Source organism: Ictidomys tridecemlineatus, chromosome 11, assembly GCF_052094955.1.
Source record: "Ictidomys tridecemlineatus isolate mIctTri1 chromosome 11, mIctTri1.hap1, whole genome shotgun sequence".
NCBI classification, from domain to species: Eukaryota; Metazoa; Chordata; class Mammalia; order Rodentia; family Sciuridae; genus Ictidomys; species Ictidomys tridecemlineatus.
In genome coordinates this window covers 30,990,685-31,007,528 of record NC_135487.1, presented here as the reverse complement: position 1 = coordinate 31,007,528, position 16,844 = coordinate 30,990,685, and the positions used below count along the sequence as shown (strand labels likewise).

General features: G+C 50.7%; 1 protein-coding gene across 2 annotated transcripts in view; it reads left to right on the top strand.

The window, feature by feature from the left end:
* Positions 1-1,576: 1,576 nt before the first annotated feature.
* Positions 1,577-16,844, top strand: part of Slc2a1 (solute carrier family 2 member 1) — a 30,722-nt gene continuing 15,454 nt past the window's right edge. The window contains exons 1-2 of one of the 2 annotated variants that reach the window (XM_005317897.5): positions 1,577-1,857; positions 14,622-14,717. In XM_005317897.5, the coding sequence (XP_005317954.1) occupies positions 1,840-1,857; positions 14,622-14,717 (114 nt within the window). In that variant the 5' untranslated portion in view covers positions 1,577-1,839. Of the gene's footprint in view, positions 1,858-14,621; positions 14,718-16,844 lie in introns of those variants that run through there. The other variant, XM_040288487.2, reaches the window with a different exon arrangement.

Below are 16,844 nucleotides of genomic sequence, written 5' to 3'. Positions count from 1 at the left end.
GGGGAAGGTTTCCCAGGCATAGGACACAACCTGAGCAAAGGTACGGATGTGAGGTGCTGGTGCTAGGAGTGAGGCTGAGCCTGTAAACGGGTATCCTGAAGAAGGACCTTGATGGCCAGGATGGGCCTCTCTCCCTCCATGACAATGTCAGATATGTGAGTGGGAATAACAGGGTCCAGGATTGGAGAAGATAAAGATGCTGTAGACACTGGGAAGTGGGGAGGAGGAGGAGTGGTGGAAGGTGGTGTTAGTAAGACTTAGTGCCCTCTATAGGCTTGAAGAGAGAGGAGGGATATGGTTCCACACTTTCCAGGTTTAGTAGTAAGAGGCTATAGAAATTGGAGCCACGGGCAGGGGAATGCCCAGAAGGGCTTCGTGCCCAATCAGAGTGCCCCTTCAGCCATCATTGGACACACTGCCCAGAGAACTCCAGGGGTCATATCAGCCTTCCCATTTCTAACAGGACTAATCCCATCATGACCCCTCGGCACAGGGAAAAGGACCTGAGGCTAACCCCGGACTTTGGTCTGAACTTTGGAGTGGCGGTTTTTCCGTACACTGTGTCTCAAGAAAGACTCTGGTCTGGAAGAGGAAATAAGTGAACTCAGATGACAATACCAGCGGCAGTAGTAAACGTGGTCTGTCTGACTGTGTTTCATCACATGCTAAGCACTTTCATCACATGCTAAGCACTTCATGAGCTCATCTCAAGGAAACTGTTAACTCTGTAGAGAACACACAAACTGTTATGAATTTAATTTTACCCATAAGAAAACCGTGGCTCACAGACCAGGAGCTTGCCGAGGATCAGGCTAGCCTAGCATACAGATGAGCTGGCTGGATGCCGAGGTCTCCTGTGTCCTTAACCATTCAGTTACCCTGCCTTTCATGCACTTCACACTTAGGTGTCACTATAGATACACCTGAACTGTCAGAAGTAGAGAAGAGGTCAAAGAGGTGATTTAAAGTCACTTTTCATATAAGAAGTGGGCATGAATTTCCAGGCAGAGGGCCCGGATGGTGCAAAATAGAGGCTTGGCTTGGGAGCAGGAATGTTGGGGGTGGAAAAGAGGAAGGGAAATCTCAATCCCTGAGCAAGACCTCCCTCAGTCCAATAAATACTTAAATACCACGTTCCATGTAACAGACGCGGCTCAAAATATTCTACAAATATCAACTCGTCTAATGTTCATAACAACCCCAGAAAGTGATGATGCTATTATTATCGTAAGTTTACCAAAGTTATCCTGTTGCAGAATGAAGAATCCAAAGTCCTAGCTTTTACGCTATACCCTACGTGGTTCCCAGTTTGTTTTACAGCCGGGTATCAGCTCCACCATTTTGCGAGAGGCTGCTAAGGCTCAGAGAGGTGTGCGCACTTGCGCGGGGTCACACAGCAAGCGTCCCCTGGGGTCCCAGCGCACTCCGCACGCGGTAGACTGGCAACCAGAGAGAGGCGGCAGCCAGGAGCCCTCCGCCCCTCCCCCCGCTCCTCGCCACCTCCCTTGGAGCCCCGCCCCGGACGTGCTCTACCCCAGGCCCCGCCCCAGGCTCTGCCCACACACCCCCGACACACCAGCGTGGCCAGCCAATGGCTGGGGTCCTATAAACAGTGGGGTCCGGGAGCTCTGGTGCTAGAGGCAAGAGGCTAGAGATAGCCGGCAACCGTGCAGATCGCGGCTGGGGGTCCGGGAGTTAGTGTGCCAGAGAGCGGGAGGTCAACCGACGGGAGTCGGAGTCAGGGTCGGAACAGAGCCTGAGCCGGAGAGCGCCGCCCGCCCGCCCGCTTGTTGCCGCCCGCGCATCCAGCGCTGCCAGAGCCACCAGCGCAGCGCGGCCATGGATCCCAGCAGCAAGGTGAGTAGCGCGCCGCGAGCCCTCCACGCCCGGAACAAAGGCGACCCCTGCGGACCCTTCCGCCGGCCCGGGCCTCCCGGATCGCCTGGCCGTGCTGTGCGCCCGGGGCCGGCGGCGCGCCTCTCTGAGCCTGGCTCCGCGCGGGTTCAGGACGTAGCGCCTTGCCGGGGCTAGGGGTGCGGTGGGGATGGGTTCCGGTTCTAGCAAGCGGGAAGGCGCAACGTGCGTATTTGGCGCCCGCGCCGAGTCACCAGCTTCCTTCCGGGGGCGCCCCGCCGTCCACGCGGCCCGGCGGGGGCCCGGGACACAGGGCCCTGGCGCAGCACGTCGCGCACGACCTCGGCGGCGGCGGCCCTGCGCCGGCTCCTCCCGGTGCGGGGGAGGGGGCCCGAGCGCGCCGCCCATTGGCTGAGCGAGCCGAGCCCCCAGCCCGGCCCCGGCCCCGGCTTAGAGCCCGCGGGACCCGCCCGCGCTCCTGGCGGGATCCTGGCCGCCGCTCCCCTCGCCCGGGTGCTGCGCTCGGTGAACGGCTTGGCCGGGGCGGTTTTCCCGGCCTCCCGCGGTCCTCGCGGCAGCCTCCCGAGATGCCCCGGCGGATGGCACTTCCTTCAGGCCCGTGATCGGGCGCGGGAGGTGCTGGTCCCGGGTCTCAGACGAACAGCCGGTTTCCGAGACCCTTTTTTTCTGGACAGTGTGGGCCCCAAAGCGGGTACCTAGTCCTGGGGAGATAGATGTACTCTGATGAGGCATGGTCCCGGCCGGGCGGGGAGAGCTCTCCGGGGGCCCCGCGAGCCCGTGGCTGGGATAGGGCCCCAGGCGGGAGCTGAGCGGGAAGAGCGCCTTCCTTGGGATGAGGGACAGGGACTCCCTGCCCTGAAGGTTGTGAGATGGGGCAAACTGTCTTGTTGGAATCTCGGTAACTTATCCACACTCAGCTCACTCTTTGCATCTGTGAACAAGGTTGTCCTGCAGGGAATCTCTGTGACTGCCCCAAGGTGGTTCCTTTTCAACAAGTGACTATTAAACCCCTCTGTGTGTAGGGCATTGTTTCTTTGCTCCTTCCCTTCCTCCTTGTCTAGAATATTTCAGGTCATTTTTTTTTCTTTTAAAATATTTCCTTTTACCTACTTGATTTTTCAAATGAAGGGTCAAGAATACCCTTTGTTTTTACCTGGGATGTGCAGGTTTGGGACTGAACCCAAACTACCCTTTCTCTATGCTGTGGAGGTATCCGAAGGGACCCAGCTGGGTGACACCAGGCTGTACCCTCGCCTGGAAAAGGCCTCCCCAGTACATAGCTGTTGAATCCAGAGGGACTTGCTTCATCCTGCCTTGGCCTTAGGGCTTGAACGTAGACCTGAGTAAGTTCCTTCTTTGAGGCTCCCAACTTGCATGGCTGAGCCACAGTGGTGGGGTGTAACTAAAATATGAAAGAAGTGATTTTAACCAGGGACAAGTCCTGAGATCCCAAAAGTCCAAGTAATTGCTGTGTTATCTTAGCTCTGGTAGGACACTTAACTTCTCGAGGCCTCTGTTCCTTCACATGAGAGACAGGGATAACTTTTGTTACTTCCTCAAAGAAAAGAACTGTCTTATCACTGTGTGATGCCAGACCTCGGTATTTATTTGAGTGAATAAGTGAGTATTCTGAGTGGAGACAGAAGAGTAGAGGGGAAAATCAACAGCCGCTTCCAGTTTACTGGGATCTGGGCAAAAATGCCTTTCCTTGTCTCTGGCCATTTATCCGTGCTGAGGTTCTTCTCTGGCCTGGAGCTCAGAGAAGGGAAGTAACTTTCCTGAAGTGGCGGAGCTGGATTTGAACCCAGGCTGATCAGCAGGGCTTGTGTTTCTGTCTCTCCAATTCCAAATGGAAGAGAGAGTTCTAACTTCAAAGGCAGCCTTCACAGCATCTGGTCTAAATGCAGTGGCAGGTGGGTGCTTTTCCAGAGTTTCCACTGTCCACTGGGTGGATCACCTCCTGCCCAGTGGTTCATTTGCATTTATAAATTCGTATACATTATCTGCCTACATAAAATCGAAATTTCAAAAGACAAATACAAGGTAGCAATGATAGTCATTTTTTTTCCTAAATTCTCTATGATCATCTTGTATACTCTGGAGACTGCTGATTTGATTTCTACCACAGCCGTTTGGAGCCACATGTTAAACTGAGACCTGGCATGGTTGTGTCCTTTGCCGAGTGTGTCTGGCTTGAAGCCTTAGTTCGGCTATGTTCCTCTTCATCTCCTCAGAACTGGGAATTGACTCAGCTGACTTCCCCATGCTCCTATGTGCTCCGAAGTGCTCCTCTGCAGCTCGAAGTAATGAGCTTACTGAGTAGGAAGTAGGGAGGGGCAGGTGAAATCGTCTGGCTAGCCAGGGCTTCACCCACCGTCCCTCCTGGGTCACAGGCAGGAGTGAGCCCTGTCCTGGGATGTCTCACCTCACCCTTTGTGAAGAACTTGTAGCTAGTCTGGTCTATTCCCATCTATGCCCTCTCTTTTACTGACCAGTCTGACCTCTACACAAAGGAGGCATCAGAAATCTGCAGGGTTCCTTGGCCCCTGGTGGTAGGAAGAACATTGGTATTTGAATTCTGCAAATGTGGTTTTGCATCCCAGGGTAGCTTAGTTGTCTCACCCGTAGAATGATGTCATTTTTATAGCATTAGAATATCTATATGAATTCAGGGGGATAAATGTGGGTGTCTGTCCCCATACGTGTTCCATAAATGTTCCTTGCTTCCTTGGACTCCCATGATGCACTCTGCTTGCCTGGGTCCCAGATAACATATACTCGGCCCTCGGATTCTATGCAGAAGCCTGGTGTTCTGGCAGTGTGAGTTTTTTGGATGCCTGGCTCACGGTTATTACTTAGGTAAAACATTAAAGCTCCTACTGTCAGTTCTACCAGAGGGGATTTGTCAGGAAGCTGGTTTGCAGAGATGGCACAGGGGCGTGAGTAGCTAGTGTGGCTCCCTCCCTGTCTTGCCTTAGTCTTCTTTGTTCCCACCTTCGTGCCTGAATCTGAGTCAGTCTTGGGGAGTTCAGAAAGGGAGATAATATCCTTTATCTCCTGGATCCTTACAGCTGCCCTGTGAAGGGGATATGAAGTCATGGGGACCTCAGGGTCCAATGAAAAATGACTTTGCCAAGGTCACACACTGAACATCCCATCCTAAAACACGCTGTCATTCTTTCCAGTATCATATAAGCGAATGAGAAAGTCAAGCAGGAAGAGACGCAGCAGCCCGTGGCTTAGCCCTCCACTTGACAGAAGGGAAAACTGAGGCTGGAGAAGGGAAAAGGCTATCACAAAAAATTTGAGGCATTCTGTGGGTTTGGGAGAAAGCATGCTTTCTTCTCCGTATTCCACTGTGTTCTGTGCCATCTTCACTCATCCCAAATGAGCAGAAATCCCCAGGCTTTAGGACTTTCCAAGCCTTTTCTGGGTGCAGTGGCAAACTGGAAGTTGGATTAGATGTAACCTGACAACTGAAACCCTTCTGTAAATGGAAACAAAACAAAGCTGTGACCTTGGAGAAGTGGCTTTCCTTGGGCCTTGGTTTCCCTCTGTAAAATGAAGGGTTTGCCACCCCTGGTGGAGCCCAGCTTCATGCCCTCAATTAGGTGGTGGCTATTTTAAGTGGAAAGACCCCTTCCAGAGCCAGTTTGGCATTACAGTGTAAACAGCCCCAAGATGATCCTTGTTCGGTGCTGAGCCGTCCAGTCTACTTGCCCCAGAGCTGGGTCAGCCCTAAATCCCCCATAATCAGCTTGTGACTTCAGGGAACTCAGCTTTGCCCAGTACCTCCTGGTCACAGGGTGTCAGAACTCAGACCTCTGCTCTGGCACCGAGGGTACAGGCATCTTTTTTTCTCTCTCTGTCAAACTGGCAGAACTGGGGAGGCCTAGAACAAAGGGGAAAGTGTGCAGCATTGGCGTGGGTCCTGTAACCTCCACCCCTACCTTATTCTAGGGCATAGAGGTGAAAAAGCCATTCAGTCTGGTAACCAATGTCCCCAGGATGGCAGAGGCCAGGAAGGCTCCTGGCTGGAATCATGGGCTCAGAGAGGCTGTGTCCAGGCTGGCAGGCCCAGCCTTGGCCACCAAAACAAACCTCTAATTGTTACCTCCCTCCAGGGGAGGGGTGGAGTAGAGCCCCAGGCTGTCATCCAGCCACCAGGCCTTGGCAGTAGCTGAGGAGTAAACATTGGGGTTTTGTGGTAACTGAAACCAGGCTCCTGGGCCTTAAACCTGGAGAGGAAAAAGGTAGGGTTCACCCCTTCACCATTTTGCTGGCTCTTGCCTCCCCTATGCCCCCACAACCTGGAAAGGGAGAAAGCTCTTGCCTGACTCCAGTTGGTGGCACCTTTGGCTGCTGAAGACTCTGCAGGACAGAACATCTGCCCAAATTGCTTAGGCCAGAGCTTACCTCTCCCTGCCCTGGAGTTGGACGTGGGAAGGAAAAGTCTGAGACAGAAACAGCTCTACCATTTGACCTTAGGGCGGGCACATGTCTTGTGGGAGCTGTGTCCTCAGCCCTAATGGAGATAATGACCCCCTCTGTGGGTCAGCAGCTTTGAAGCTCACTAGGAGTGTGGGGCCTGTGCCGCAGTCTTGAGGAGCCGCAGTCTTGAGGAGCGAGGAGCGGCTGAGGAGCATAGATCTGCTTTATATAGAAGAGCCAGAGCCCCAGGTGGGCCAGATGACTGGCTATAAAGCCCTCTGCTGGAGGAAGAGGGGACTCTCTTGGGTTGGGGGTGGGGGGCGGGAGCAGTCCAGCTAAAACCGCCTCCCTGCACTTCTTGAACACCAGGCTCCCCCTGGTGTATAATAGCTCAGAGCCACTTTCACAGCTGTGCAAAGCCACCCCAGGGTCCTGGCACCAGGTGTCCGTACTACTCTGGGCTCACCTCCCTGCCTTTCATACTTGGGTACTGCCCATGGCATGGCCAGAAGCAGCACTGGCATGGTGGCCGTGTCCATCATGTTGCTGGAACTGATCATGAAATCCACCCCAGTAGTCATAACTTGAATCATCGCCATCTTCGGCATGGTGGCAGTAACCCTCAGCATCAACTCTGAATGGCTGCGTTCTACAGGAATTTCCTCCAGCCAGGCTCTGACTTGCGAGTGAATCCGCATGGCATAGCAGCTGGCTTTGCCAAAGCAGCCCTGGCTGTTTGTGGGCATGGCCACCATCCTCATTGTCGCCCAGGTGCTCAGCCTCCGCAGTCTCAGCATCACCTTATTCTTGTAGCCCTGGACAAGCCCGCCAGCCGCAGAATATGACGTTCTTCTCATCGTAGAATGATGTGCCTGGCACATACATGTGTACCTGCCGCTCAGTAGTTGATCTTGGAAGTTCACAGTGTCCTAGTCTTATGGTCTCTTATACCCCACCAGCTCCATGCAATGGAGCTAGGTCCGCCTCTCACCCATCCAGACCCCTGACAGGTGAGAATGCCCTTGCTCACCCAGAGTGCTCCCTGCAGTCAGAGTGTCATTTTTCCCTCTACTGGATATTATTTGTAAAAGTTGACCTATTCATACATCTGTGGAACAGCTCTCCATCTCCTAGCCACATAAAGCCTTCAGTACTGGGCATCATGGCCTGTGCCCGTAATCCCAGTGACACAGGAGGCTGAGGCAGAAGGATTATTAGTTCATCAAGACGTCTTTCAAATAAAATAAAAATGACTGGGGATGTAGCTCAGTGGTAGAGCACCCCCTAGATCCAGTCCCCAGGACTTCAAAAGAACGAAAACAAAAGACCCTTCAGATAGAGTGCTCCATTGTGGAATTACCATTTGCTCCACGACTTCTGGAGGGCAGTGCGCTGGGCCTGCCAGGCCCTGGCACTTGAGCTATTCTCAAAAAGTTTTTAGATGTGACTGGGGAAAAAAAATTGGATCTCTCTCTCTCTCTCTCTCTCTCTCTCTCTAAGTATTTATTTTTTAGTTGTAGTTGGACACGATATCTTTATTTATTTATTTTTATGTGGTGCTGAGGATTGAACCCAGGGCCTCACATGTGCTAGGCAAGTGCTCTACCACTGATCCAGGATCCTGGCCCTCTCTCTTTTTTTAATACAGAAATAATGAAGCCAACTAAAGAGAAGCATAAGAAGTGAAAAGATAAATGTGTTCTTTCTCCAAGTTGTGACCGTTTGATGCTTACGCGCAGAGACCTCTTTGTGAATGTGTAAATGTGTGTTCATATGTGTGATGTTTGTGTAATTGCTTCATACTTTGTACGTGTTCTGTGTGGCACCCATCCGGTTCACCAGCCCAAGCCTTAGAGAAATGTTTGCAGTGTTTCTCTCTGTACATATAATAGTTACCATGGTACAAAAGTTCAGTAACTATTTATTCCTTACACAAAATTACATTCTATACGTTATACCTTGATTTCTTTTTTCTTTTAATAATCTACCCTGGGTCTCTTTTCATGGCAAGTACATACAGATGTGTTGCATTTTTTCCAACAGCTGCATAATATTCCATTACAGACAAGTTCCACCGTGATTAAGAAATAGCATCCCCATACTTTCTTCATACCACTCACCACCTGATATATTACATGTATTTATTTTCTGCCCCAGCCTTCAACTAAAATATCAAGTTCCATAGTCAGGGATTTGATTTAATTTATTGCTTAGTCCCCACTGACCAGGAGGATAGTGTTGGGAGCATGTATTCAGGTATAATCTTTACTTAATAATGTAATTAGAAGAACCTCTCTTATGGGGGACTGAAGCCTTAGAGGAAAGAATATTTTTTTAAAATCACAAATCGGAGGAACTGGGCCTTAAACTTATTTTCTGAGAGTGACAATGACATTTGTAATGCCCAGTCTTATCAAGTTAATATTGTCTTAGTTGAACTGGTGCCCATCTCACTGCTGAATGTATACCCTCTTCAGGAGTGTCAGCTTCTCCAGGGTCCAATTCTAGACCCAAGGTTCAAGCATACAGCACAGGGAACCAGTTGTTTGCATCTAAGGATACTTACCCTTTTAGTTATTTAGGGAGGATAATGTGTTTAGGCCTAAAAGGTTTCAATAGTTCTTTTGTTTTTTGAGTTCATGCATTGGATTTGCTCCTAACCCCTCAGGGGACCTGGGGCTTAAAGCAGAGATTGACAAACTTTTTGCAAAGAGCCAGATAGTAAAAATATTGTCAGCTTTATGAGCCAAATAGTCTCTGTCTGCCTCAACCACTCAACTATGCTATCAAAGCATAAAAATAACTCAGCAGATACACAAATGAATATGGCTATGTTCCAATAAAACTTTATTAATAGTCTGAAATTTGAATCGAAATTTTCACTTACCACAAAATGTTGCTCCCCACCCCCAATAAACACACAGTTTTAGAAATCCAATCCCCCACCTTAGCTGGCAGGCTGATTTTGGCCCAGGGGCCACAGTTTATCAAACTTGGCTTAGAACAGAATCTAGCAAAGTGGCCAAAAGTTTACCGAGGTTGATCTGAGGCTGTCTTGGTTCAGATGGACAAGGCGTAGAGAGTGGCTGGAATGGAATTTGACCTACATAGCAAGTGCCAGGTAGAAACCTTGTTTCCTTCAGGGCCAGTACCCGGAAGCAGGGTGGGGGTCCAGGGAGGACCTTAGCAGGAAGGACATAAAATCAGGCATCAGAGATCCCTCCAATTTGAAGGTCCACCTAGCATACTTTTTCCTCTTAGAGTCTCCCATTTTCTCTGTGAGGGGACAGCAATCCCCCTGCTGAACAGAGCAAAGAATATTCATGGTGGTTCAATCAGGATATGAGCAGCCCCTGGCAGTGTGCCATTGCTGGCTCCTCCCCTCCCTGCTTTAGAGATTGATGGGCACCTTCTGCCTTCAGGGCCACTGTGGGGTGCCCAGAGGCTCAGTCATGCAAGTCCTAACATCACTAGAAGGCTCAAAGGCAATGGTTTCAGGAGGAGTCAGTGCCTGAGGTCACCTGAAGGTCAGGCTTCTGAGGTTAGCCCATCTCTCTTCTTGACAAGCCTTTGGGCTGGAAGAGGTCACAGGGCGAAACTCTAAACTAAGAGCTCCAGTCCTAGCCCTGGCTTTTGTTTGCTGAGTATCCTGGGAGCTTGTCCCCAGACCTTAGGTTCCCCATCCATCAAGTGAGGGTGATACAATAGTCTGCAATTTCTTAGGCTTCTTTCTTTTTTAATGCCCAGAACTTTGTTCAAATGGAATCTTAGAAAAGAAATGTACAGAAAATGAAAAGGGAGCTGTCATGGATCAGGTGAACCCCTGCCACACCCCTTCCCACCCCACTTAGAGTTGTGAACCAAGTGCTTAGAAAGCCAGGTGTCCAAAGCTCCTTGCACCTTGGGAAATTGCAGGAAGCTGTGGGAGGATGAGGTGGATGATGAGGTAGAGTGACGTCTGGATGTTGCTGGATTAGGACCCGCCTCCCTCAGGGCACACCCTGTCTCTGGAGCAGGCAGTGCCTCGTGCACTCCCTCTGCCAATATTGACTGAGAGCCTGCTGTAGGGCAAGCCCAGGGCCAGGCTGCTGTGCCCAGGAAGGGCACTACAGGCAGAGGTCAAAAGGCCACTGTGAGTTTAGCAAGTTATGCAACATGGTCAGGGCCACCCACCCTCCCAGAGCGTGGGAGGAGAGGTTCTTGAAGCTAATACTTCATCAGTGACTTCTGGGAGAGGGAGAGCTTTCGGTGGGCCTCAGACCCCCAAAATCAGAACAGGGAGGATTAGGAGTGGGGACATGAGATAACTTTCTGTATGCTGGAGGCTGAGCTGAGGCATTTGGTGAACTGAGGGGGGGGCGGTCAGGATTTGAACTCTTTCTGCCTTCAAAGGTCTCTTCTCTACAGCCATGTGGGCTTGGAATGGAGGATTCGGGCAGATGCCATTAGCTCGTTTCCACCTCTCAGAGCTCTTGAGTTCCAGCACTCACAGGGATTTGATGAACAGTTAAGTTGGCTGTGTTACAGTGAGCACCATTTTGGCAAAACAGATACACCAAGATAGTTTTGCCCCAAAACTAAATTGATAAAGTGGCGGATCTTCTGTTTTACAGTTGTTCTCTGCTATTTCCTACCCAGGGTACTCTGGTTGCAGAGATGAAAAACCCAGGTTCCATTCTTAAATCACAATGGCAGATAGGTATTGAGGGCACAATAAGGACAAAGGTCTCAAAGAGCATGGAATATTCTAGAAGATAGCTCTGTCCTCAGAGAATGCTGGGGGTCTCAGTCTCTGGGTTCTGCCTTGCTCCCCCACCCCTAAAAAAGTTTTCCACAAGAAAGCCACAGTTGTGGGGTTTGTATCCCCTCTCTAAGTCCTCACCATTATATGAGCTTGACACCCAAATAAATACATGCTGAATAAATGGACTTCATTTCTACACTTCAGTTTTAGTCATGGGCTAGCAGGGACACATGGGCCAGTGGTGGCCCAATTGATGACTTCCTGTCCTTCCCTAATTCAGAAAACACTTGCTGAAGGAACTCCACTCTGCTCCACAGTGGCACCAATACAGAATTCAATAGCAGCCCCTTAAAAAGGAACATTATTCCCATTTCCCAGGTGAGAAATCCAAGGTCCAGAGGCAGGGCAAGAAGTAGTTCACTGAAATTGAGCCAGAGTCCCCTGATTCCAGGTCCAGCCATGATTAAGCTGAGTGTGGTGGGAGCAGGGGTATGTGACTGGGCTCAGTGTTGTGTGCCTACCAAGGAACAGGGACCCCGTTCCACACTTGCAACTCACATGTTGCCAGTCCGAGCATCTGTTTCTTAATCTGGCTGTATCGGCCCCCATTTCTCCCCCTGCACATACTGTTCTGTCTACCAGGAATGTAGTCTTGCCTTTGTTTCCTACTTGGCAGACTCTGCTTGTCCTTCATGGTCTAACTCCAGTGTCACCTCCTCGGAACCCATCTTTTGATTAGAAGTCTCTCCCTACAGGGCTCTGTCAGTTCCTCATACCACTCCTGTTAAAGCCTGGACCACACACACTAGCCTCATGTCTTCATCTGTCTCCCCGCTGGCCCTCCAATGACCTACTGGCCCTTTTCTTGCGTCAGGACGAGGGCCTGTTTGATTCCAGGCCCCAGTCCTAGCACAGGGCCTGGAGCACGGGTCACTGAGTATTTTAGTGAGTTCTAATGCAGCAGCCTACCTGGATGGATATGGCCATACTCCAGGGCCTGGTAGGCAGGTTTTCTAAAGTGGAGTTTGACCTTGACCTGGCAATGACAGAGTCCTGCAGAGGGTTTGTCCTTGCCTCCCACCAGTCCGAAATGCCAATTGAGCAGCTGCTCCACTGGGATCCAAGAGTGACTTCAGAAGCCCAAGGACCCTTGGAACATTAGAGCTGGGATTCAATAAAACAAGGCCTATAGTAATAACAATAAGGCCTCAGGCAGGCTGTGAGTCTTTCATTTACGCTTCATCAGCATGACTTTTGCCAGAACCATGGTTCATCTGCATTGTTTTTCTTTTAGTATTTCTATTTAAATTGCTTTGTTCCAAATAATAGGAAATCATAGGGCATGTAAAAAACTTACTTTGCATAGGTAATCCATTCACATGGTTCAGAATTCAAAATGTTCAAAAGGGTATAAATTGAAGTCTCCCTTTCACCAAGTCCCTGGCCACCTGGGTCCTCTGAGGCATAATGTTACCTACCCTTCATGTGCATTCTTTGAAGTAAATATGAATAGTCCCTAGCCCCACCAACTTTGGTGGGTTTTGTTTGTTTGTTTACACAAAAGGTAGCATCTAACACTTCTCTGAAGCCTGCTTTTTAACACTTCATTTGAAGAGTGTCCTAAACAGTACATAAAGAGCTTTATTCTTGTGTATTCCACGCCACAAATCTGCCGCATCTCATTAGATCACAGATTTGCATTGCTGGTTTTATTTCCATTTCAATTTGCAGTAGAACAATACATATCTTCCCTACCATAAGTATCACACCCAGTCACTGTTGAGTCATCCTAGTGATACCACCTCATCACAGCCTCTTCAATACCAGTGGTCACCTGAGGACCTGAGTTTAACCCTATCTTGACTGGGTCCCACCAAAGGTTTGTCACATGCTCATTGCCCATTCAACTGGCAGCCCTGAGTCTAAAGGCTTCCTAGGAAGTTGAGAGAAGATAGACTTCAGGGTACAGTGCCAGAGATTGTGTGTGAAATTGCCTTTTAGTTGGGCTATTAAAGACAAGATTTAGAAAGAATGAGATGGCTCATGGCAGCAGGAAAGCTCCCTGCATGTCAGAAGTCAACCAAGGAGCAGAGACAGACAGTGGAAGGAAGGCCCGTGTTCTGATGTGTTGTGGGCTCCGAGCTGTGCACTTGGGCAGTAAAGCCTCCTTCCTCTTTCTCAGTCTCTTATATGAGAACCGTGGCTTTTGCAATCCTTGCCCTGTAGGCTTCTAGTGAATGAAAGAAAAAATACTAGGAACCTGTCTGCTTAGCAGCTATGCCCCATGTTATCTGTGGTGATCTTGAAGCAAGAAGGAAGCCCAGAGACTTCCTGTGGGGAAACTATGGTGCAGAGACCCCCAGCAAGGCCATGGCTGGGCTGAGACTATCCTCCACTATCATGGAGTTTTCTCCAGACTATCCTGTGGCCCAAGATGCCAAGCTTCCCTTCCCTACCTGCAGTGCCAGCCCTGGGTGGTGTAGGCATGGTGACAGGTGGGAGCCAGCCATTTCTTTGGCATGCTCCCCAACTCCATTCTCCCAGCAGTTAAGGGTCTGCCTAATGTTTCTTGGTTTCCTTGTTTTAAAAGGCAGAATGAGTCCTCTACCTTTCTCTAGCCAGGTGGACACCTCGTTGGCCTCTCACCTATGTGTAAGCAGGGCCCTTTCACCTGCTGGCCTCTACCCCTCCCTCTGCCTTCTGTGTCCAGGGAACAGAGCCTACCAGCCTTTTTCTCCTCCAGCCCTTTGCCCCTTAGAAACACTCGCTGCCCAACACACTTACTCACCTTGCATCATGTACTTTGCCAAAATACACGTCTGGTTGGTGTGTTGTCTGTGTTCCAATAACTTTGGGAAGCTCCTGGTTTGGGGGTGCTGCTGTGAAAGGTACTGAATGGGGAGTCCAGAGCCCCGGGTTCCATCCCTGGCTCTGCAGCAGGCCCTTGAACACGTCTTCCCTTCTCGGGGCTCACTGAGAGGTGGGAAGGGGAGGGCAGGGCAGGACCAGGTGTCCAGTGCTGACAAGTGTGTCTGTACCTATTTTGCAGACAAGCAAATGGAGGGAAGGAGGAGTAATGGGCAGGGTGACCTAGCCTGCTGGAATTCACAGAGCAAATAGGCAGATGGGCGGGACTCAGAGGTCAGCACCTTTGGCTCCAAATCCAGGGTGCTTCCTCCATCTCTGCTGTTCCTTTCATGTAATTTGGACCTGCTTGCATAGGAGAGTTGGTTCTGAGCCTCCCAATCAAGTCTGGGGCTACCTGGATTCCAAGCATGGCCCCACCAGGGGAGACTCTCAGAGAATCCAAAGCCCCTCTCTGTGTCACCAAGACCATGCTTCAGAGAGAAAAGACCCTGATTCCTCTCTCTCCCCAGGAAAAGGTCTAGAAGTCTGCTGGGCTGGTTTAGGCACCCAAGGTCAGGAAATGTCCAAGTTCCTGGGAGAGGGATGGGTGTGGTACCAGGAGTCAGGTAAGATACCTGAACAAGGGATCCTGCCAGCCTAGGCCTTGCCCTATAGTATCGTGGGCCTGGACACACCTGTAACCGAGTGCTTTGTCTCTCTGCAGAAGGTGACTGGCCGTCTCATGCTGGCCGTGGGAGGGGCAGTACTCGGATCCCTGCAGTTTGGCTATAACACTGGAGTCATCAATGCCCCCCAGAAGGTAAGTGCTATACAGTCCTTGTTCTTGGCTCCATACTCACACTGCCACCTGGGTGTCACTCATGAGCATTGACTCCTGTCTGCCTCCCCAGCCAGGATTCTAGAATCTCAGGGTCCACGGAATCCTGGGGTCTTTATAGGTCATCTTGACCAATTTTCCCACACAACATGGACATTTATTATAATCAGAACAGCACTTGTTGTAATGATGCTGTGTTCATAGGGCATTCTCGGACCACCAAGGGCTTTCCTGGTATTTATCTCACTTGAGACAGGCAGGTAGGCAGACAGACCATCATCGCTTCTTCTCCCACAGGTGAGGAAAATGGCCAAAGAGGAGACTCCTACCCAAGGTCACCCAGCTAGTCAGAGACAAGAGTTGGTATCCAACACCTCCCCACTAGGTGGTCCCCCAGCCTGTGCTCACACCCCATCCACACTTAGTGCACTCTCTTTTAAGGCATCTGATTCCAAGTTGAAACCGCTTCATCCCCCAGGAGACTCCGCGTCAGGCGAAGCAAAAATTCATGTCTTGCCTTAGGGAACCACATGGGTTGGAGGTCTGACTTCTTTCTCCCCACAGCACATCCCAGATCTGCCCTCACTTGTTCATTGACATGTCAAGACTAGAAGGGATGCTGGCAGTGATCTCTAGCCCCACCAACTTGCTTTAGGGGGAAAAGGAAAAGAGAGTCTGGGCAGGAAAGGAGATTATAACCGAGTCCCTCCTGTACTGGGTATTTTGCATATATTTATGAGGATGAGTGGTGATTTCCACTTTATAGACCCGGAAAGCAGAAAGCGGAAAGCAGAAAGCGAGGCCCAGGCTGATGAAATATCCACCAGGCCCAAGGTCACACAGCCAGTGAATGGTAGAGTCAGAAGCCAAGCGCTGCTGTTTCCACAGCCTCAGGCTGTCTCTGTAACCAACTGCCCTGTCATTTAAAAAATTCATACCCTCGCGGAGAGGATGGAATGAGAGTGCCTGGTCTTCCAGTCAGGACCACGTTCACTGTCCAGAGGGGTGAGACTAGAAAATGAGGGTGGCAGACTCCTGAGGACAGGGGGCCTGTTTGGGGGACCAGGCAGTGTGTGGAATCAGAGCTGGGCTTCTTCCAAGACAGGGAGGCTGTGGGGGCCACGCCCAATGCTGGGGAGCAGGTCACCAGGAAGGCCAGGCCTGCTGAGTCATGCTCAGCTGCAGCGGTTCTGACAGGACTTTTCCAAGCTTGCCTGACATGGCGACTGTGGGCCCCGGCCTGGAACAATCCCAAGTGCTGTTTTTGCTAAGTGTTCTGCACAGCTCCTGCCAAGGTGTGTGCTTTTGAGCTGGCTCCCTTCTGAAATCCTGCTAGATGGAACTGTCTGTAAGGCAGTGGAAAGCAGAGGCAGGGAGGCGGAGCTCTCCACCTTGGTTGCACATTGAGGTCCCCTGGGCACCCCTAGATTCTGGTTTAATTGGTCTGGGATGCTGTTTGGGTATTGAGTAAAAAGCTTCCTAACTGTGATGTGTAGCTGAAGCTGGGAACTGGATTGAGTGATGTCTTGACAGTGGTCACAAAGTGAGTGAATGACAGAACTAGGACTCCAAGGTCAAGATGGAGAGGTGTCCAGGAACAGAACAGGGTGGGTTGACAGGAGGTCTACAGAGGAGACACTTTAGTTAAGTGTTTAGTTTGCTGTGTCTCCAGGAGGATGGGAGGAGAGGGAAAATTGGGGAGCCAAAGGTGCTGACCTCTGAGTAAACCGGGGCTGGACTACTGTGGGCTTTGTGGGTGAGTTTGATCTGTAAAACAAGTAACCACCAGAATGGTGTGGCACAGTTAGATTGGGCACATGGAGGAGGGACTTCAGAGGGAGAATGGTCAGGACCCATGGAAGAGGGTAGACAGGACCACATCTGCATCTCAGGAAACGGATTCTGGCTCCTGGAGTGGTGGGATGGATCTGAGAATGTGAGAGCAGAGCCAGGGACATTAGTGGGAAGGCTGCTGTGGCATCCTCCGGAGGAGGAATGGATAGGACTGGGTCATCAGTTCAGGCGACACGGGGTATCAGAGAGGAGCAAGGCAGGGGAGCAGCCGGTAGGTGTCATGGGACGTGCAGGAATTGAGGTTCAGTGGGACAC